The sequence below is a fragment of the Rhopalosiphum maidis genome, chromosome 2 (assembly GCF_003676215.2).
Source record: "Rhopalosiphum maidis isolate BTI-1 chromosome 2, ASM367621v3, whole genome shotgun sequence".
NCBI lineage: Eukaryota > Metazoa > Arthropoda > Insecta > Hemiptera > Aphididae > Rhopalosiphum > Rhopalosiphum maidis.
In genome coordinates this window covers 53063025-53087048 of record NC_040878.1, presented here as the reverse complement: position 1 = coordinate 53087048, position 24024 = coordinate 53063025, and the positions used below count along the sequence as shown (strand labels likewise).

The window sequence follows — 24024 nt, the reverse complement described above, 5'->3', positions numbered from 1 at the left end:
AAGATCGGGAAATTTTCCGATGGACCGATTGAAAAACTGAATTATGGGGCCGGTTTGGGCCGGGCAGTTTGGTTGTATAAGTAACTCAATACGATATTCATATTATAATAATAATAGTTTTTCATTTTTGGTCTATTTCAAATCTGTAAAATATATAACATAAATATACGATAACAATTATACCTAAAATTATATGTTGTTGTTCTAAGAAGCAGTATTTATATAAATAAGAAACGATAGCCAATAACGCGTCCAGCAGCCGCATGGGTTTCTATCACTAAATTTAATATTGAAATTGTTTATTATATAATAGAAAAGATAGTTTAAGTCGTTTAAGAGGCCTATTAGCTGTTTGTATCCCACAACGTTGTCTCCACGAATATATTTTCCTGGATAATGTATTGAAATCTAATTTTTCTCAATTCATATTGTTTAATTGTTACGCTTTTGTAAGACCGTTAAATTTTATACTTTTCTACAGTACTTGAATAAAAATGTTGATAAAAATTGACAAACACAATAATAAAAGGGCAAATTAAAAAATTTAAAAAAATTACACTTCATAAATTATTAATTCTTTGAGCCGATAAATAATCGTTACCGTGTATTTCTAAAACGTGTCGTGCATCTACTGTTATTATTTATATTTTGGATATTCAACTGAGAAAATGTGTGGTATTTTAAACATAGGTACTGCAATTAGGTATTAGATTAAATAATGGTTTTTAGGCCGCTCTGAAGGAGCCAGTCCGCCCCTGGACGTGGATTACTAATATTATATACGTATAATATCGATTGTCACGACGCAGCCGCGCCGTTTCACGTCAAGTAATCACGCGCGGCCGTGCGTAGTCCCGTACAATTTTATTTTATAATTTATTATTACAATAATCATTTAATAATTTTATAGTAATATTTCATTATCATCGTACTGTCTCATATTTTCATTATAATATAATTGTATCACATTATAGTACAATATCATACGCCCTTCTACGTGGTGTAATCATATTATGTCGTAGTGCGCAGTCAATGCGTCGTTTTATTTTATCGAACGCGTCCATTTACGTGTAGGTTAGGCCTACGTTTACATTTATTTTATCTTGTTGTTGGTGCTGTAGAGTTATAGTGCTATAGTATATACGCAAATCATATTTTGATCGGACGCTTATAAAGCAAGTGCACGCACAAGCACAATATTATATGAGCTTTTTATTATGACAATAATCCAGTGGTTTAGACCATCGTAAACCGACCCTGCAGGACACGACACACGTCTATAATCCACACGGTCATCTGATGTCAAGGGAGGTGCCTCCTTCGTGTCACACCTGCAGCTGCGGCTCTCGATATGCAAACAACTCTACTCAACCGAATGCCGTAAGCTCCGATTGGAAAGGGAAGAATTACTATCCTCCACTACCCGCCCTCGCGAAATTCTTAGTCGCGACCCATCTACTTCAATCGAGTAATTCCAACGGTTACTTAATACTCAATCAGTTATATAATATGTACTATACATTTTAAAACCGTTTTGTTTAATGTCTATGCGTATTATTTAGTTTAAGAGCTTAAAATTAATTTTTTGTTAATCCTGCAATGGCCATCATTGTATTCGGGAATGTTCCCTTGTAATAATGATGAAAAAAAAAGTGATCGTATATCGCGATTACCGCAACAGAGAACCCTTCAAACTGTTCATGTGTATACTCTTGTCTATGTGACACCTTTAGAGTAGGTCAATTTTCAGATGTTATTTGGATACGTTTCCGGGAAAGCTTGAAAATGGTCAGGAATATCGAGCGATTCGCGAGAATTAATTAAACTATTTTTTAATCAATAACATATTATTTCAACTTGATAAATATTCAAATTTTTCAATCAAATACAGAATACCTGGACTGTGTATATTTTTTTATTTGTGCACAGAGCAATTTCATTAGAACGTACACTTAATATGTCAATATTTATATTTACGATAAAATAATTTAAATTATTAAATTCAAATTGAATAATGTTAAATCAAATACCTATTATCAACTAGATGTGACATCCTTCTCTTTCTCCCTACATCCCTTCCCTGCAATACTAATGACAATAAGACTACCTCTTGTCGAACATTGTAGACGTATTCACGTATTCGTGCATCATTAATCCATATCCACGACATAGACACACCTGGTATTTTTAAAGGGTTTATTTGTTCCAACGAAATATACCGTTTTTAAAAAAAAGGTATATTATATTGGTTCTATCGCGTTTCATTAATGTCAAAACAGTTAAAAGTTAATAGGTATTAGCCAGAGCTTTAAGCTGCATTAAATGCTAATAAAAAAACCTATTAATAATCAATCTAATGTTATATACCTGTAAGGTATTTTAATACTTATTTATTCAAATAAAATAATTGATACAAAATCGTAGAAATTTATGTGGACTGTCACTTTTTTTTTTTTTATGAATATACCTAATTATAAGTTTTATAATGGAACAGTCATCAGTGAAATTAAATTTCAAATATATTATAGCTTTATATAGTGTCTACAGCAAAGTCAATTTAATTTTTTTTTATAGTTAGGTAAGTATTTAGTTTAATCGGGTTTGGTGCCTACTACATAGCGTTTTATTTTATTTTATTCTTTTTATGTTGACTGTAGAATAACTAATTTTTGTTCACTGCTTTATAAAGTAAATTAAATTTTAATCGTATGAAATCACTCATTAATAAAACATTCTTGTTTACCGTTTTATCGGCAATGCATCATACTTACACGGCGAAAACAAATAATGACATTTTCAATGCATAAAATCAAAATAAAGGTATTGGTTTTAGATAATATTACTTACAGTATTCTAATATTACGAAACGTAATTTTAATTTCGGTGATCGTATTTTATTACTATTAATACTTATTATAGCCCCCGTCCCTCAAATCATTTTGTCATGCTGACGAGATAATAACGTCAAACGTCTGCAGCAACTTTTATGGTTGAAGATAATATTATTTTAATATTCTGTTGACGGTTTTTGCGTGCTAATCTGTGACGTGCAATGTACCTCGATGAACCATTATAATAATACTCGTATATTATTTATAAGCCGACTAACGTCTAACGGGGTTTATCGTTATGTTATATTTCCCATCGTTGGACGAAGCCGTTTTCAAAACGTTTCATTGGAGTTACAATATAACATTATTATATCGTTGAATTTTTGTCACGAAAAAGCGACAGTCGCTTAATTATATTATGTAAAATCGAGAATCGTGATTATTTTTATCGATCATCGTGGTCCGACCTCGATTTTTCCACTTAGCTGCACTGCAGAAATATTTCATTGTTATCTAACACTGTTGCATTATACACGAAAAAATTCGCATTTTTTTAAATGTACAATATATTGTCTCGTTTGCGCCGTATCGTTGATATTGCATATTGTTATTTCGTATCTGTCGGCGCCGAGAAAAATAATACATCTAGATAAATACACACTGAATGACTTCTCGTCTTTGATTCCCAAACGATTGATGGTAGCTGTTTACTTTTTTTTTTTTTAACACTGCCCTACACGAATATCAGTTGTATTTTATCGCACAACGCGCGTAATATAAGTTATAAGTATACCTATATTTAGAGAAATATATTTTGAAATAACTCTTAGCTGACATGTAAAATGTGTGTATGACACATTTACTAATGCGAAAGTTGGAGGGGTTTTTTTTAATATTTGTGCTCGCAGTATCCTATGGCTTGTTTATGCGAATAATAGGTCTACTATGTCCATATTATATAGGTCGGATTACAGAATATTAGCGTTTTTATTGTAAAATATAGTGGTGAACTTGTATATAATCGTATATTTTTTTACACCATAATAACTCGTATACGACTGGGTTCGTGAAGGATTTCAACGATTTCCTTTTTATGTAATCGTTGGACTTAATATTGACAATATATTAATTATTTAATATTATATTAGTACCTGCCTAATATGAAAATGCTTTCAATTTAATGCGTTAGTAAAAGTGAAAGATTAAAAAGTGACATAAAAAAGGCTAATTCGTTTATATTTCTTCAAAATGTAATTAAAATTACTGACTATGAAAAAATCTGACAAAAAAAAAAATCTTCGACTAATTTAATCTATTCTTTTTTATTAACGTTACATTTTACGGTATTATTTGAATGAAAACCAATATGTCAAAAAATCAATGGATTTACAATTTTTTTTATAAATAATACGTTTGAATTTTGGTCGATAGGTTACTCAATGTTAGTTTGTCATATAAGTATGGTGAATAGATAACCTAATATGAAATATGAATATCGGTTAGCTGATAAGAACGTATATACAATCGAGCAAAATAATATATTTAATATTAAGTTCATTGAAATTATTATGGTTGACTCAAAAATGTACGTATTCAACTATTTTAACATTTAAAACTTCCAGAAGGATAGGTATTAGAATTTTTCATAAAAATCATATAATTTCAGTACACTAAAAACTAAACTTGACACTTAGCTAGAAGCCTAATAGAAATAAAATACACGCAATGTCCAGTGGCTATTCCAGTTATCGATGGATACAATTATAACTATTTAGCAGTTTTAACAGAAACAATTGTTGAACCGTATCGATTGATTGGATTTCAAACTATTTTATAAACTATAGACATTGTATAGTGTTAATATTGTGCTATGGAATTTCATGCTTTTATCTTTTTGTTGATGGTAATAGAATTCATTGATCAACTGAATGTATGGTTTATCATTGAAGTCATATTTTAGTAATCAAACAATTTTTGTAATTTTATTTCGAAAAACAAAGTTTTTGGATAAATATGGCAAGGTATATAATTAATGTATTTACTATTTAGGTTTTTGATTATTTATAGTTCAGTATTCGCGTCTTGCGTGGTTGTTTACTACACATTACATATTACTAATATAATATTACCTTTCTGCGTTATTTTTTAAAGGTTTTATTATTTCATTGAGTAATTTACTTTGAACCATATTACCTATATATTTTAGTTTTAGAGCTGTCCACACTATCAATTTATTTTTGAACCATTTAAACCACTTCGCAAACTGTAGTATATTTTATTTTTTTATGTCTAGGATGGTAAATGTAAATAAAATATAAAATTAATGAAAGTTTATATTATATGAATCATATTTATAATGTTCTTAGAAATCACGATGTTATTTATTTGTTGCTACTTCTGTTATTTATTATTATATTTTATGTTTTGTTTTTGAGTGTGTTTGAGTTGGGAAACACTATACATTATTAAAAAAAATCCGTTATTTATTCATCTTGATTTGGAAAATATATTGTTTGCCAAATTTTAATGAAATATAAATTTTAAGAAAGCTGGAGTCACAGTGTTTACTGTATATTATGAATTATTACATACTCGTAATATTATAACTTAAAGATAAGTTATTTAGAAATTTGAATCTTCGATTTCGATCAGAGGTAGGAATATGTTGACTTTAAAATGATAATATGTTTATTTTTATTAGTTATATGATAAGAGACAATAATATTTTTGAGTAAGAAGATACTTTAAAAAATATATAGTATTAAGATAAGAAAAGTAGAGAGTAGGTAACAATTTTCTCTATAAAAATGTGTCGAGTATACCTATCTTCGTCATTGAAGAATAAGCCACAGTGTATATTATATTATTAAATTTAAATTCAATTAAATAGCTATAAAAAAAATTGTGCATATATTATGTATCTTTGTTTTTAAACGGTTATTATAATATTTAATGGTAACAAAAAAATCAAATAAGAACTAGTAATTTTTTATCCCCCTCCCTAAGTATCAACTAGATCGTCTAGATACCAATTAAGTACTATCACTAAAGTTGAAAACCAAAGCGTTTTTTCTCTCACAGAAGGTGATGATAAAAACAAAATATCTCATTGTATAATCAATATTTATCGCTCTGTTAACAATTCAGAATATCCAATCATTGATACTTTGAATAAGGTTATTTTATTACATTTAAAAACAAATGTAAACAAGATGAAAATATAAGATGTAATTAATAAATACTAGAGACAACTTCGGTTTAAAGCGATAGAAATTGAATAGATAACTATTTACTTTTTTTTTCATTAGTACTCTGAAACGCGCGCAATCAATAATAAAAAAAAATAAATGTCTATCTCGTTTAAAAAAATAAAAACTGTTGTAACCAATTCACGTTTGTACTTTGATATCATTCAGTGTAGCGTGAACGCATAAGTTTATGACCAATTCGTGATACAGTTTGTAACTAAGAATATTTTAGTAAATGTGTTCTTTGAATCTATATTATACAAAAAAGTAGATAGATTTATGTTTATCAAAATCAGATTAAAAATATTTAAGGATATTAAACATGAAAATAAACACACGCGGTTAATAATAATGATGAAAAAAAAAATAATTTATCAAGTTTCTAATCGGTGTAGTGACTGAGATTAAAACGTAAAGCTACTCGATTTTTGTAACCACTATACAAACCTATAGTCACATTTTAGCTTTGAATCATTACCATTTGTTGTTATTTTAAATTGTTAACCTGAGAACATCGCGAGATGAGCTTTAGTTATTCTACAACCACCGTATTGAACATAGCTCTAAATTAAAAGTTCATGAAATTTTCATGTATATTAAAAATAATGATTTAAAGTTATAAACTATCTTAAAAACATTTTAACGGTAATAAATAAATAACTCATCTTTCTAAATAACAAAAATAAAACTTTGCTCTTTCAAAAAACATATAACGATTATTTTGCGTTTTAAATTATTTTATTATTCTGTTTATTTAAATAAATACATTATTATTTACTATATTGATTTTACACTTATTTAAATTATTATTATTATTATTTTTTTTATCAGAATGTAATTTATTGAATCCATTTGTAGTTTTGTTATTTGAATCACTAGCAATGTATTATCTAATCAACATAAATGTCTAAACATTTTTAGACATTTTTAGGAAGTTTCAAAGTGTTACACAATTTATGATTTTATAAAACTTTCATGATCAGTTGTTTTGTTTTAGAAAAAACTGTTAAATATATTTTTAATTCTTTAAGCTATTAGTTAAAGTCATTGACATTATAATTTTTAGTTGTATTATTTAAATGATAATACGTATATTCTATATTTTTCTTTAGTATTCTATTCATTATATACATAGGTAATAAATTAGTAACAGTAATAATTAAATTAATTAATTTAATAAAAATCGTATTAAAATTTACTTCTAAAAATTCTAAATTCTAATGTAAATCTATTTCAACATTTAGTTTACATTATTATATACTAATCATACTCGTATTATAATATGCATTTACGTATACTAGCTGTAATTGATGGGTCATTTTTTTTTGCTTAAATGTATATAGATTTTAAATTTCAATACATTTTGTCTATTTTATACTCAATATAATATAACTAATAAAAAATTATATTTTATAAATGCAATTGATTAGGGTTATAAATTTTTATGAAACATGAACTAAATAGTTACATTAATCATATTGTGTTTAAAATATATTAGCATGTTTGTTAACCCTTTTAGTTACCATTTAATTATTTTATTTGGATCAATAAACAACTAAAAAGTTTGAATATTAATCAAATTCAATATTTACTTTTAAAAAAATACATATAAAAGACAAGGTAATCATAATTTTAAAAAAAAGTTTTATTTTTTACAGAACAATAAAAATTGTTTTTTCATTTTTATTTGTATCTACACAGCTTAGGTACTTACATACCTACATCTATAGAGTATAAATATTAGTTTTAACACAAAAAAAAAGTTTTTCTGTAATGTCTTTTTCGTTATATATAAGTATTTCTACGAATAGTTTTTCACATAATATGATGTATTAAATGGTCGTTGAGGTTGAAAACAACGAAAAATGGTGTTTAATATGTTACGAGTTGTTGTTTAAGAGTAATGTATTTATATAATTTGATACAATTATTTATTCTTAATATGAAATTAATATTTTATTGAAACGATGATGACGTCAAAATAATATATTTGGATAGAAAAAACAAGTCATTTAACTTATAGCCAATCGTACAGTTTAAAGCTTAACTTAAGCTTAACTACTTATATGTATTCGCATTGTATGTATTATTCAGTTGTAACCTACAGTGCATTAGTAATATAACCATGGGAATATAATATACTATAAGAAACCACACTTGGTGTGAACAGGGCCATTCACTGTAAATAAACAGTTTAATTTTAGTAACGTTATTATCGAGTTTATTATTAGTTTAATTAATCGGGGTCCGTACATTGTGCGCATTTTACGAAATACGAAAATTAAATTTGGTAATAATGACCTGCATGACTATAAGTACATAGACTATAGGTTAAAACGATAGATTACAATAGGTACTTTTCATTACGACATAATTTCAGATCTGCATGGTTAATATATTTATTTTCTGCGTTGTTCAAAGTTTTAAAATTAAAGACACCGCGTGTTTATGGATAAAATAGTTTATTAAAATAATTGATAAGAAATATAAAATTCATAAAAAGATTAAAAACCAAAATGTAGTCTGATTTCAATATTAAAAATATTAGAATTTTCTATTTCAGTGGTTTTTATACGGCTTCGGGACTAAAAGCAAAAAATATTAAATTATTGATAAAATCTCAGTAAGTGTGATTTTAAATATGAGCTCCACCCTTAATCTTTTTTAAAATGCGAATATTATTCAATGATTGCTTTTCCAATTCATAAGAATAAAACCCTACTACTTTGAGCCCGGGTTTTATAATATAAAATTGGAAATGTTTTAATGTTTGTTTTTTAAAATATAAATAATATAAAGAATGATGTTCGGCGTATAGAAATATCAAATAACTAAGAGTACTACCAACAAATTACGGGTTTTCTTAAGAAAAAAATTATCAGTACACATTTGGTTATTCTTATAAGTCATGATTACTGAAATATAAAAATGTGTTTATGAACAAATTGTATGTGAAGGTGTATGCACAATAATAAATTCATACATTTTAATAATTATATATTAACTGTAAAATCTAGATTTTTTTTAATAACATTGATAACGACTTGAAATTAATTAAATACATTTCAAAATACAGTGCTTTTATCACCATAATCTGAGACATTCATTTTTAATTACTACAATATATAACTACGTATAATAAAATAAAGTTATTACATATTATACATTGGTACATGCATATTGTGTACATTATATTTTATGTCATTGAAATTTAGATTATATTTAAACAAAAGCATAATAATATTTCAGACTTAAGTTGGAATTTTTGTATTTATATTATAATTCATAACACATAAAAGTTTAAGAAGAATATATTATTACTGTACCTTATTGCGAAACCAATTAACGTATAGATAGTCACTATGTTTTATGTAAATGAATTTAATATCAAAATAAATTAATACATAAAAGTGATTTTTTTTTTATATATTTTATAATAATATCTTCATAATATCTAAATCATACTATTCTTGTTTGTAACAATTATTTTTATTATATTTTATTTTAACATATAAAGAGATAGTGATTTGAGTATTTGATTATGAACAATAACGTCGAGTTGTAAAAACGTACACATTTTTTATTAGGTACCTATTTTATATTGTGTTCGTATTTAATAATTATGCTACATACATAAAATAAAATTGCGGAATTTTCTCATTAAAATTAAAGTCGTTCTCTACAAAATTATTTTAATGTTAAATTTGCAAACATCTGCAGCTAACTTTTATATCTGCAGAGTAGGTTAATAAGTTTATATTACCAAACAACTTTATGGAGCTCATAATTTCACGTACAGCCTACTAAGATATTATTTTCGTTAATATGTTTGTAATACAGTTGGACGTGTAGGTTATAGTATACATACAAAGTGCCTCTACCAGTTTGCAACGCATTTAATGTAAATTATTGAAAAACTATAATATGTATACTGCATCGACTATAGATATTAGATATACTATATTTTATAGGCACTATAAAAAATATAAAATTATATCAATTATCTCTTTTTATCAGATGAATAATTGCGCGTGTTTCATTATCACATCTTGTTGCATAACAAAAGTTAAAAAATAAAAAGTATAACCGTGTGTATAGTCGTTTAGAAAATATTTTATTTGGAGTAGTACTTCAACAAACCAAAGCAATGTCGAATAGTTTTAATGTTTAAGATTTTAAGTTATTGCTTTTCGAAACTACGTAACAAGTCAACTTGAAAAATATACGAGTCGTGTGATGTTCTCGAAAGTATGCGAGTTAATCTCTTATCAAGTATTCACAACGAATATAGGTTGTGCAATAATGATGAGATGAACAACTGTTCATATTACTATATGGTTATGATGGCGTTTTAACACTTATTTCAGAAACACCGTCCTGAAATGTAATAGTTGTTCTGAGGTGAAAATGCATTGATTTGTGAATAGAAATACCATTTTTTTTTCGTGATTTCTATATGTAATTTATTATAATGAGTTGGATGACGACCGGATGCGAAATGTTCGACAATGGCACATGCGAGTCCGGCATGCGTGAAATACGGCAATTGGTAAATGGCCGAGAAGGGACTCTGTTCGATCGTTAGTCATCCGGTGGTTGCGTGGGTGAGGTAGCACGAATTGTAAAATCTATGGTGGAAAGTGAGAAAAGTCGGCGATGGTGGCATTGAATTTATCGTGCGCGATTAAAGATGGTCCGGATGGCTGTTTGATCGGAGCGGACGGGGTGCAGGGTTATCGGTCGAGTGTAGTCCGTTCGGAGAAAAACGCAAGCGTATTCAACGGGAAAATTAAAAGCTCTCTCGGTGTCAGACGTTTACTCCGAATAGACAAACACAGTGAAACGGGGAAGATTAACTCTACTCAAAAACCCGTGCCGCGGCGGTTGGCTGACGTCGCTCGTTTCTGGACGACGACGACGAGATGTAAAGTCGGTTAGGGTTTTGGGATCGCGATTAGAATACCGAACACAGAGGGCGAGCGCGCGCAAGAAAATACATGGCAAAAAAAAAAAAAATATAAAATATATATATATAAATAAAAACCTAGTCTCGTGCGTATAACTACGTACATTCAGTGACTGTATATATAACACAGGGATTTAACAGAATTTGGCTAGCCCGTAGGCTAAATGCGACTTTTATCGCATGCACGTCATACGGACGCCACCAAAAAGTGACCCGATGTCAGAGATATATGGACGGGAGGGAAGAACCGTTTTGTGTTATGTTAAGGGCGGACGGACCTTTTTTTTTAACGAGTTCAATAGAGCTACAATATTATAATATAAATGTGAGCGTTGTACAAGCTGAGCGCAGCTTTACCGTTTTACGTTATACCTATAGGTATGCAAATCTTGAATACCTGTATCGACAGACTTTCTCAAAGGAATAAAAACATGTCCATTAAATCGAAAAATAATTAGTTTAAAATCCTCCAAGTTGTGATTACATCGTTTTTCAATGTTTTCGAGCATAAGTCGTGTTTTCAACGAATGCCCGCATGCAAAGTATTTCATTTTACCCGCTAGTTTACTTCTACCAACACGTTTTTTATATTTCATAACTTTTTCTTTGCACCCGATTTTCAACACGCGATAATTACAAACACATTTAAGAACTGTAGACTATGTCAAAGGGGTTTTTTCAACGAACCCGATTAAAGATAACACGCCCGTGTTATTCTAGATTATGTTTTTTTCGTACTTGTGCATGGAAAACTGTTACGGGTTGCCCACCTAAATAAAAACATCGTTTGAGTAGGTAAAAAACATATAAATTGACATAATTTCAGCGTACACGAACTCAAATGGCACCTTGCAAAAATAATACATAAATCAACGCCACTATACCCATTATTCGTGTATCAGTTATGTATATATATGAATATAATAATGTAATTGACTTCCTTTCCACACAAAAAACTTTATTTAGCTAAACTCTACCGCCACATTTATATAAGCTTTTTGTTCGGTCTTAAAAAACAATATCAAATATATTTCATCTCTTGGGCGTTACTTGGTATATATTTTCTTAAATCTTTAAATTTTTATTCTCTTACCCATAAGTCGTCAGGAGAAATAAATGCCTCATAATGATTATTTTTAATGAACAATTCAAATTCAGAGACAGTTTGCATCGTTACATTTTGGTAATATTTGGTGTTTTGCACGTTGGAGTAATAAAAGAGATATCTTTTATTGTAGAAGTATAGAAATATTACAATCGTTAATTCGTAACTGAATTTGCATTTGAATGATTTTTATACGGTTTCATTGTATTTATATATATAGTACAATTTGTTTTTAATTTTAATGAAAAAGGCATGAAATTATGAATTATAAAAAGGTTTTAAGAAATTAGTCGAAAAAACTATATGTAATTCTTCATTGCATGTAATCATAAGTGGATAAAAATAAAATGTAAAATTATTGATCATTTAAGTTATTTTTTGATGTTCTTTTGTGATAAATCGTTAATACTGTAAAGTAATTTGGTACTATCATATAAAACACATATTTCCGTAATAAATAAATATATCATAATTACTATTTTTTAATTAATTTTAATTATCTATGAATCATATATTTAATTTGTTATTGAGTTCGATTATAGCGTTCATGAAATAAAAAAAAAATGTAATATATTTTTAATCAAGATATGTAATTTAACTCTTGTTTAATAACAACAATAAAAATGTTTTGAACTTTAAGTTTTCTGTAATGGAATTAAGATATAAGATTAAACTTTTTTTTTGACATGCTTTTAATTTTTCAGTTATAAGTTGCATTTTAAAATATACTCTACAACTATTATGATAAATTATTATCGACGCTTAATTTTTCGATTTATAAAAATAATTTATAACAATTTAATATTTATTTAATAATGATAATGACCAAAAGTAGTAGTTATAGAAATAATGTATTAATTTTAATTAACCGACTGGAATTTTAGGCTAACCTTGTTTTAAAAAACTTTTTTAGTGGTGTTGTTCGTTTTATAACATATAAATTATGGAAATATACTGATGTTTCTTTGTTATTTTTAAGGAGTTTTGATATTTTGTTCAAGAATTTGAAGACTTGAGTGTTTAGGACTTTTAAATCATAGTTTAGAATATATAGTTCTTTTGTAGAGTGTTAAAAGATATTCTTAATTAACTAAAAGTCATTTAATTTGTTATAAATAAAAAACTTAAGTTTGGAATATTTTCTATTTTGTTTATGTTGTTACACATTTAGCTAAGTTATAAAACAAATACAAACAAACATAGAAGATATTATTTGCTCGAAAGTTATAATAAATAGCTTGTTATTGGATAGTTCACTACTTGAATTATTATTAATGATGTGAAATCCTCATAAAAATACTATTTCATAATGACTGAAGTCTGAAATATTATGTATTAAATAATATTATAGGACTTGTATATAGTATGCTCAACATCATATTATATTGAAATATATTATTTAGCAATTAAAAACAATGAATGACCATAATTAATAAATAATATTAATTCTGTTCATTGAAATTACATAAAAATGTATTTTTGCACTTAATACTAAGAAAAACAATATTACCGTTGTAACATTATTGAAATTTCAATGATTTTACTAAACATATTTAAATTCGTTTATATTTTAATGCGTTAGTTTTAATAAATCATATTTAGAGCCAGAAAATTATTTGCTTAATGATTAATTTTAATAATATTAATAACCGATTTTTTTTGACACGACTCATGAAAGTCATGAAAAAATATAATTTGTTGTTTCTAGTCGTATAATAATAAATAGTTGGTGCTTAATTTAAAACCTTATTTTATTTTTTGTTTTATTCTAAGAGCTTTTTTATTTGTTTATTTAGATTAGAAAAATACATTTTAATAAAAATTATCGATATCTAATTATATTATTTATAAATTTAGATCATAAACATAATCAATTAATAATGTTTTTAAATAAAAGTAGAGGTACTTATTTACTTTATTTTATACACGGGCCATAGTGCCTAAAAAGAACTTAAGGTTATTAAAAAATCTATATTGTAATAATAAGTTTAAAAAAAGGTTTCATTGGTTTAAACCCGTAAAATCGCTTTTAATATACAATGGTCAAACTATAACATAGGTTGCTACCTATAGGGCAAAATTAATAAGAAAATGTAAATACAACTTTGATTAATTAGTTTTGTGCTGTCTGAGATAATATCAAACATATTTTATATAAGCTTATCTTGGAGGAGAAACAGTATGCTGCAGGTCTTATACATAATCCGTATTGACCACTGTGTGCTCGACTCTCACTGGCACGCCACTGTACTTTTTTACACACATATTTATTATTGATTACACGATATATAATAATTTCAGTGACATGTAATAATTTTTAAATATTGACACAAATCTTTGACATAAATATTATCGCATTTTAGAGTGGAAGTTTTGTCCCACGTCGTGAGTTAGAGATTGTTGATTAAGTTAATTGCTTTTTAGTTCAGGACGAGTACCATCATGAATTCTATCGTAAAGTTTTTATAAAGTTCATCTATCGATATTATATACTATGTTGCATTCATTGGTATTATGTTTGATTGCACTTTATAAGATTTATAGTTGCGTTCACATTTGTATCTATACCGTAAAGGTGGTTGTCTCTGCTATACTGCAGGGTATTAAAAATGTTGCGACTTTTTGTTTTATTATTTTGTTTTATAACTTTGTTGTACTTTGTAGTTCAAACAACATTTATTATCTGAAAATAATATGCATACTAAAACTTTTTAACCGATAAATATATTCGATTTATCAAGATTTTTGCTATTATTTTTTGTAATTATTAGATACGTTCTAGTTAGTTATCACTTTTTTTATGTCTAAGAAAATTTCCATTAAAAGTTTTTCGATTTGTTTTATCAACGTTTGTTTATTAGGTAAAGGGTAGTATCTTATCGAATTTTCTGTGCCATTTTAACTTAACATGCGAATGGTAACAAAGTCATCGTAAAATATACTCCTCCAAGGTGATTTAATGCAATTTTATATTGTACTCGAATGCTTATTTCATTTGAAAAAAGTGTGCTTTTCATTCAATAAAGTGATTTGTTCGGAATTGGAAAAAAGAACCATTTGAACATTAAATTGCTCTAGAAATGGATGGTGATTTTATTTTAAAAAATTGAACAATGATCCAATAGATTGCATCTGATATCCGTGTCATATATTTATATGTTTATTAGTATAATGTCAAATCGAAATTGATTATTTTACTGCTTAAAGTGCAAATAAAATTATATTTAGAAGTTAAATAATATACATATAGTAAAATAAATTTGTTTACAAATTATTTTATATCATTGTCTGATATTATTTATATATATAAAAAAAATTATATTTTAAATTAGTTCAATATCGTAATTATATACAACATAAAGTGGGTATTATCGATATATAATTTTTATACTTTTATTACACCTTTATAATACTTATTGGATTGCGTATTTTTAGATTTAATTTTTAAAAAAAATTTCATAAAACGTTTATAAATATGTAATTGATAAATAACTGATAAAGTCTGTTCGTTGTGCTGAGAAAAAAATACCGTTAGTACTTGTATAGAATGCAACAATGATTAAAATATTCTTGGATGAAATAATATAGAAATATTAATAGATGAATAATGTGCTTAACCAGTAATCATAATGAATGAAAGAAATAGAAGAGATATTAACTATATATTAGCATGTTTGTAAATTATAATTATAATTTCTATCGTTTGTGTAGTTTTACGTACTTTCGTGTTCCATGGCACATAATGTCTTATTGCCGTTTACAAATTTACTAGAATTATAATTTATTGTTTGAATTATTTAAAATATTAAATGAGAAAATTATACAAATCTTAAAAACGCCATGTTTATCTTAATAGGGAAAAAACTAAAAATGCATAACTTAACCGGCTGTGTAAAAAAATCAATTTGTAAATGACATAAGTTAAATACATTTACATAATTATGTATAGTATTATATAATATATTATATTCAATTTAATAATTCATAATTACTTGTAAATTTAATTTCATAAATGGTACATTAAATTCAAACGATGTATTTTTTTATATTAGAAAAAGTGGTTTTATCTCTTGTATACTTAATAATTGTAGAATTTCTCATATGTTTATATAATATATTAACTATATAAAAATATTTTATTAAATTAAATTAAATTATACATTAAATATATCTATTCATAATCTTTGTATTCATGAAATTTTTATCACTACGCATATTATTATATCATATAGTATTATAGTAATTATTTTATGGTATTTGATATATATATGTTTCACAATCCTTTTTCGTGTGGAATAAGTTATCATAAAATTCAAATTTAACACAGCCATTCCAATGACTAACTCAATAATGAACTATACTCCAATTATAATTTACAGTAAAATGACCTCCTTAGTATTTATTTTATTATACCATAATAAATAGTAAATATAACACAGACCACAGTTTAGATAAATGATTTTCTTTATTTTGTTATTATCACTATTAATTTCAAATATCTACGAATAGGTATTAAGTTAACGGTAATGAAATATTGAAAAAACATCTATTAATTATTAGTGACTCTCTGAAATCAAAATATAAAAATAAATTTCATCTATTATTAATCAAAATATAATGTAGCTCATTTAACAATTATTTTTAGGGATACCATTAAAACTGACAGTATAAGTATTATCTACAATCTAAATGTTATATATTTTAATATTAAAAGTAACTAACAATATAAATTATGAATCTTAAACTAAAACATTTTAAAACAATATATAAATGCGAAAGTATTAAAAAGTTTATATTACATTATTTATAATAAAATGTTATCAATACTAGAAGTATAGGTCGATAACATTGGTTCGGTGAAACATTAATAATAAATTAATTAAACTGTAATAGTTAATGTACCTACATATAATTTTTTTTGAAACTGAAACCAATTTTTTTCAAATGAATCGAAATTAATTTTATATAATATAATATTTCTTTATTTTATCTCTGTTTAAGATAAAAATGAAATAGAAAATGAAAACATAAGAACGATGTATATTATTTAATTTAAGTTATTAATTGACATCTTATTAAATACAGCGAGGGGCTACAACTATGCCTCGTCCACAGTCTTCTCCTATACACTAATTTTTTATTTTTAGATTTTGTCATATAAATAGTAAATTCATAAGAAATTGAATAATACATTTTTGAATATTCACAAACATAATTGTTTTTTTTTTTTATTAATTTTAGTTGTTCTTACAATTATAAGATGTATAGAAATAAAAATTACAATACTTTTTTTGTACTTAAAAGAGTAATAAGTAGTTAAAAAATAACAAATATTGTAAGTCAGGTAAACTTCATATAAGTATTTAATAATTTTAGAAATATTTTATTTAATATTAAACATATTTGGGAGATTAGTTTCGTCCAAAAAAAAAATCGAAAGTTATACTACCGAAATTTAATAAATAACAAAATGTTAGGTATAGGTACTTCTTTAAAAACGTATTTCAATCTATTTGCACCATTTATAACTCGTAATTTCCCATTGTTTGCAATTACTTTAACGAATTCTTAAATCACTTTGTAGACGAAAACAACTCAAAAACCTGTCCGGAAACAAAATTATTCTACGTCGTGTGACCTGCTGTAAAGTTTTAATAGGAAGTGTTTGCGGTCGCGTGGTGTAGTTTGAGTGTAAGGTGCTTTACATTATCGATGTGAGGCCGCGAGCCAAGTTTCACGTAAAATATTCCTAGTACACAGGGTCGAGGGATGATATATATAACCACACTGTCAGTGGTTTAAAAAAAAAATATATAATACATCGTGTGTTCGACAGACGGCTAAACGGTTAACACTAATCAGTACCTAATCATTTATCACTTGCTTGAGCGGATAGCCCATAATAGTGAACTGATGTTATACGCATAAAATATATTGTTCCTTACAGTTATTTGTCCATTTGGGAAAATGGGTGGTAGAAAAAAAATAACAAGTAATTACCAACAAATAAACAAATCATTTTTTATTGATACATGTCACTGACAGTATATATGTGTTACGAGGGATGCCAAACTTTTAAATTTTTAATTCAATAACAACGCAATACGCGACTATAACAAAAAACCAACATAACAGAAGTTTGAACGACACATTACATGCAGTGTGTATGACAAGGAATAGTTCGATAGATCTGGATCACTATTATTTTTTCCTCCAGCAATAGATAGTATACAATAATATGGGATTTGACCAAAGCATGTCGGTAAATAATTATTCGTTGAAAAAAAAAATGTATTTTATAATACAAATAGCTTTTAATTTAATTTAATAAATGTGCAAGTTTATCGCGCATAAAATAAAATTGTATATGAGATTTCGTTAATAGTTCAAGTAAGTTTTTATTTTTTAACTCGCTTCTAAGGTTAAAAAAAATAATTCTACGACATTTTTTTTCAAAAATACTGAGACTTCTATACTTTTGAACACATTTTTTCATATAATTATTTATCATACACAAATATTAAACCACATTATTTTTTTATGTACTAATATTGAAAGGTTATACGTGTTTGTATGAATAATATATTAAATGCATTATTATTATATTATACCATACAGCGGTAGTATTAATATTTTAATATTGAATGGCCTTGACTTTTAAATTAATTAAACCACGAATAAATTAAATCCAAAGCATATTATTATATTTAGTTTAAACATTGCACGGTTTTTGAATCGTTTGTTTTGTATATTTTTCGTTTACATTCTTAAACCGCTGGTGAACAGCGTGTTACTTTAAGGTTTTCGATAATTTTTTTACATATTAATGATATAGTATTAAAACATAGCTATGCGTGCTGGAAACTCATTTACAATGCTATAATAGATAAATATTAAATAATTATAAATTTAGAAATAGTTGTATGTTACGTGATGTTATGTACTACAATTTTTCTATACGATTGTTCCTAACAGGAGGTAATAATAACATTACATAATAATAATAATAATAATAATAATCTAAATATTTTTTTCACAATAAAATTTTTTAAAATGTTTTAAGCCGATGTCTTGGAATCGTACTTTTAATAATTTGGATTGTTGAACACGATACGAATAATACAATTCGAAACCGTCAGCGTAAGTTTACGATTTGGCGTTCCGGTCACGTTTTACAATCTTAGAGCATCGGCACCGAGACATGTACATCTCCAGTGTTTGCCTTCGTGCTTTACGCAAAATTGCAAACGAAAAACTATTGCAAGTAGTTATAGTTGGGGCCTAACCTCGCGTGACGTTTTTGTTTTGACATGGAATTCATCGCTGTGGCGACGTTGCGGTCGTCGTTAGTGCATATGGAATCAAATTGCTGGGGAACGCGTAATATACATTAATACATTATATCCCGAAGTGCATCGCTCACGCTGTCCTGCACCACGTCGACACTGTCTAAGCGGCTCGAAATCATTTCCGAACAACGCTAATCTCACTTAAGATTCAATTTGCCATAGAATTACGAAACTTTATAGCATTCTGTACTTCTGTGCCGATATCGGTAAAGCCTCAAAATGATAAACGTATTGATACAAACATGCTGCTGTTTCATCGATTTGTCATACTCGAATAACAATTTTGGTGAAATTTATACGTCAAAATATGGTTTTCAAATATAAATTATAAATTTAATTTTAGGATTTTTCGGGTTCTTTGTGTTTATTTTACTCACATTACGTTTATAAAATATAAATAATCAAAAGGTATTTTATTTAATATCGAATAAAAAGTTCATAGCCATCTTATTCAAACATAATTTTTTACCAGTTTCGTAATTTCGGAGAAATTTTCGAATTATTAATACGTTAAATATTCATTTTTATTGTCAAAATACAACATATAAACGCCAATTATTCATTATCCTGTAGTTTCGTATAATTTATAATAACATTACGCTGTGATTTACCAAAACGCTTTTAGTATAATTTTTTATTTAAGTTTATGTTTTTACTCGTGTTTAAAAAATATTAAAATATTATAATTCAGCACCCGTTCACATAAATCACGTCATCCGACGTTTTTTTCTGTAAGTTTATTATTTCATAATATGACCAACTTGATCGATGAGTCACAAAATAATTTGTTACTTTGTTTTAGAATTTTATGGGAAAAACTATTATGCCAAGACACATCGTTAAACTTGTCATTATTTTAATGCATCAAATTTTAAAGATTTTCTCATACACTCATGAATTTAATTTATTGTTGCTTATGAATTTAAATTCAGTTTGAGTCAGTGAACGAAAAATAAAATCATTCATCACACATTCGCACGCTCAAGTCTCGTCGTTTGAAATGCCGAATAAAACACAATTAATGTATACATTTTAAGCCAACGGTTTTTATAAGTATGTTGACTTTAAAAATATATGTGTATCCGAGTACAACGAATTATTCAACGACGAATGGCGGCGATTGTAACTTTATAAGCTATGACAAGTTGGCTTGTGAACTTATTTGTAATAAATTTAAAAGTTGATAGCCGTTTAATAATACAATATATGGATGAAATATTGACCGAAAAATAATCGTTTCTGAAAATAAAATCGGAGAACATAATTACTAAAACCATAACACGACTCAAATGTTCAGTCGGCGTTTATGCAGTAGTTTATAACCGTAATATGTACTATATATTATAGTGATGCACAATGATATCGTATTTCGATATCGATATCAATATCAGACTAATTTTACGATATCGATAAGACAAATTAATAACGTTTCAATTTAAAATTTCTATTTTCGATTTATATAAGTTTTGACTGTGAATTGACGATTAACACTAACGATAAGCAATGCGATAAAGTCATACGTGTATAGCTGTGACTGTAGGATTTTTACAATTAGTCTCGTTTTTTCCGTCGTCCACGTCGAGCTATTAATTATTTTTACTAATAAAAATTTTTAAATTAAATAATTTTTATATTATTTATTACAATTATGAGGAGTTTTAAGATAGTACCATTACTTGCAGGTCGCAGTGATCTATGGAAACATTTTGGCTTTCAAATAGATAATAATGGTACAATTTTAAATAAAAAACAAGTGTTAAAAAAAAACGATATCAATATACCGACAAACGATATCGATATCGTTTGTTTTTCGATATCGCGATATGATATCGATATAAATTAACCGATATCGATAACTAAAAATAAACCGTTGTGCATCACTAATATATTACCCGCAGCGCCGCAGTTAAGTGCAGCAGCAGTGCAAACATTTATGGAGACAGCAGGTCGAGTATATTTTAACGACCACTCTTATAAAGGAATGGTTTCGGGTGTTATATAAATCACGGTGAGTATGTGTGTGTGTGTGTGTGTGTGTCTATACCACCGAGAAAACGGGCCGTGTTGGCGGGAAATAAAATAGAAAATATAGCGGCCGATTTTGAGCGCAGTCTTATACGACAATCATATTATTATAATATGCGCAACAACAACATCATTGTACAATAATATTACAGTGGAACCTCGATAAATCGAATCGGTTGGGGACAAAAATTAAAATTCGACATAGATAGGTTCGAGTTATCGAGGTTCCACTGTATATAGTGTTGTGGCCGTTGCCGCGCGAGAGACCGTTGCGCGCCCACGCAATAATGCCGACACGTCCAAACATACAATAAACATTATATAATCATAAAATAATAATAATGTTATGTCCGTCGTCTGACCTGGTCGAACCGTCGTAGTTGAAAAGCGTACGCCCGGCCCGCGCGAACATGACGGCGTTCAGCGCGAGGGCGAGCAGCCAGAAAATGCCGACGGCGATCGCCGATTGCGTGGTGGGCCCCAAAAGGCGGAGAACGGACACTCTCGGACGGCCGGACGACGACGACATCAGCGTGTCCCGGTACCCGCTGAACAGACGGCTGGTGTGGATGCTGGACGCTGTGAAAAGACAACGATATTAACATGATATGATGTTACGTATGGCCGCGCGGATAGGGCGTGTCGTTAAAAAACAATTATATTTTGTATAATATCGTTACACGACAATGAGTATTATTATTGTTATATTATACGGTATTACGTATAGTATAATATAATATTGTGCCGCGGGGTAGATTAGCGTATAATCTGTAGTTCGCGGCGATCGTCGCAGTCGGACCGGAAATTAGAATAAACGCGATGGACGTCCGAAACGTTTGTACGGGATGATGGGTATTCCGACGCGGACGACTCGATAACAGTATAAATATGTTTTATTTAACCCGAACGTTTTAAATAAATAATATGATGATTTAATTTCCAAAGTGCACTCTGTAAAACAAACATTATTTCATATCGAAATATTTACGAACAAAAAAATGCAATTCTTATTATAATATTATAATACGCGTAGATCTACGTTTCGTATGTTATGCAAAGACAAACATTTTACTTTTTGAAATAAGTAATAACCGCATCGTTTATTTACCCGCTTTAAATATTGATACCCCTCCCCCCCCAAATAAAAATGCTACACACGGTTATAATACGGAATACATTACATATGTTTAGAGTTTGAAAAATGCGATAGCTAATACATAATGCGTTATAAATTAAATGTATGCATTTTTTATATTTGTAGATAGTATAGGAACTTAAGTGTATAAAGTATTATGATACACCGATATTTTGTATACATTTAAACATTAAATGCTTGAGAGGATATTAATATGATATGTTTTAAGTGCTGCAGTGTATAATATTACTTATAGCTCCATTTGCTACAAAATACTTAATAATATGTACACTGGGTCTCGACACCGCGAATGTAGAAAATAATGTCAAGTTACAAAAACAATATATTATTATGTTCGACTAGGAGTCAAGCCGTCGGCAGTAAGTTTTATCGCGTCATAACAGTACGGTATAATATTTTAAATCATTTTACCCCTTTCCCACGTCATTGGACAAACAAATAAGCCAATACCGCGTATCGGTATAGAGTATATATGGGGTTGGGAAATTCCCGGGAACATATGACTTGGCGAGATTCCCGGGAATTGTCGGGAATGGCTGGTAATATAGTAAAATGTACCATAATCAATCACTATTTATTATTTTCAATCATATATTCACACTTTTTAATTAAATACCATATAAAGTTACACTATTATAGGTGAAAAATAAATTAAGTTGTTATGCAGTGACGCTGTAAATTATAGAAGAATTTAAATTTCACTATGTATATCATTTTTATATGAAAGTATAAAATATTAAGTTGAAATAAAACAAAAATTTGAAGATAAATTATTTTTTATTGGTAAACATTAACATCCACGTGAAACCCATCTTATATAGGTTAGGTATACCTATCTTACATCTTATAACAAAAAATAAATGAAAATATACATAAATTCTAGTACCCAATACGTGCATTGTACAAACATTTCTTACCGTTTGTAACAACTTAAATATTTGGTCGAAAATTCATAATTAAAATATATAATATTGGAACCATTTATATTTTATTTTATCCACATAGGCTACTAATACGAGTATTTATTTCGGTATAGGTACCGTTGCTCTATTTTAGTAAATAATATTTATATTAAATTAGTTTTTTATTTTTAATGCCATTATTATAATTTAAAATTCTGAAGTACCATCCGTCAATAACCCATTTATTATAATATTATAATACATACGTAAAATATAGATTAAAATAAGTGATATGTGATACAGCACGTGCTTGATCGGTGACGGGGTGTAGATTTACGAGAAAAAAAAAACTTTAAATATCCCAGGTGTCAAACGACGCATGAGCGTGGTTTTTTTTTTTTAAGGGAAGAGGTAGTGGTGGAAGTTTATACTCATAATTGAA

General features: G+C 27.5%; 1 protein-coding gene across 2 annotated transcripts in view; it reads right to left on the bottom strand.

Annotated features, from left to right (window-relative positions):
• Positions 1 to 24024, bottom strand: part of LOC113554135 — a 133004-nt gene that overhangs the window by 3982 nt on the left and 104998 nt on the right. For both annotated transcript variants that reach the window (XM_026957845.1, XM_026957846.1), the window contains one exon: positions 21887 to 22103. In XM_026957845.1, the coding sequence (XP_026813646.1) occupies positions 21887 to 22103 (217 nt within the window). The remainder of the gene's footprint in view (positions 1 to 21886; positions 22104 to 24024) is intronic.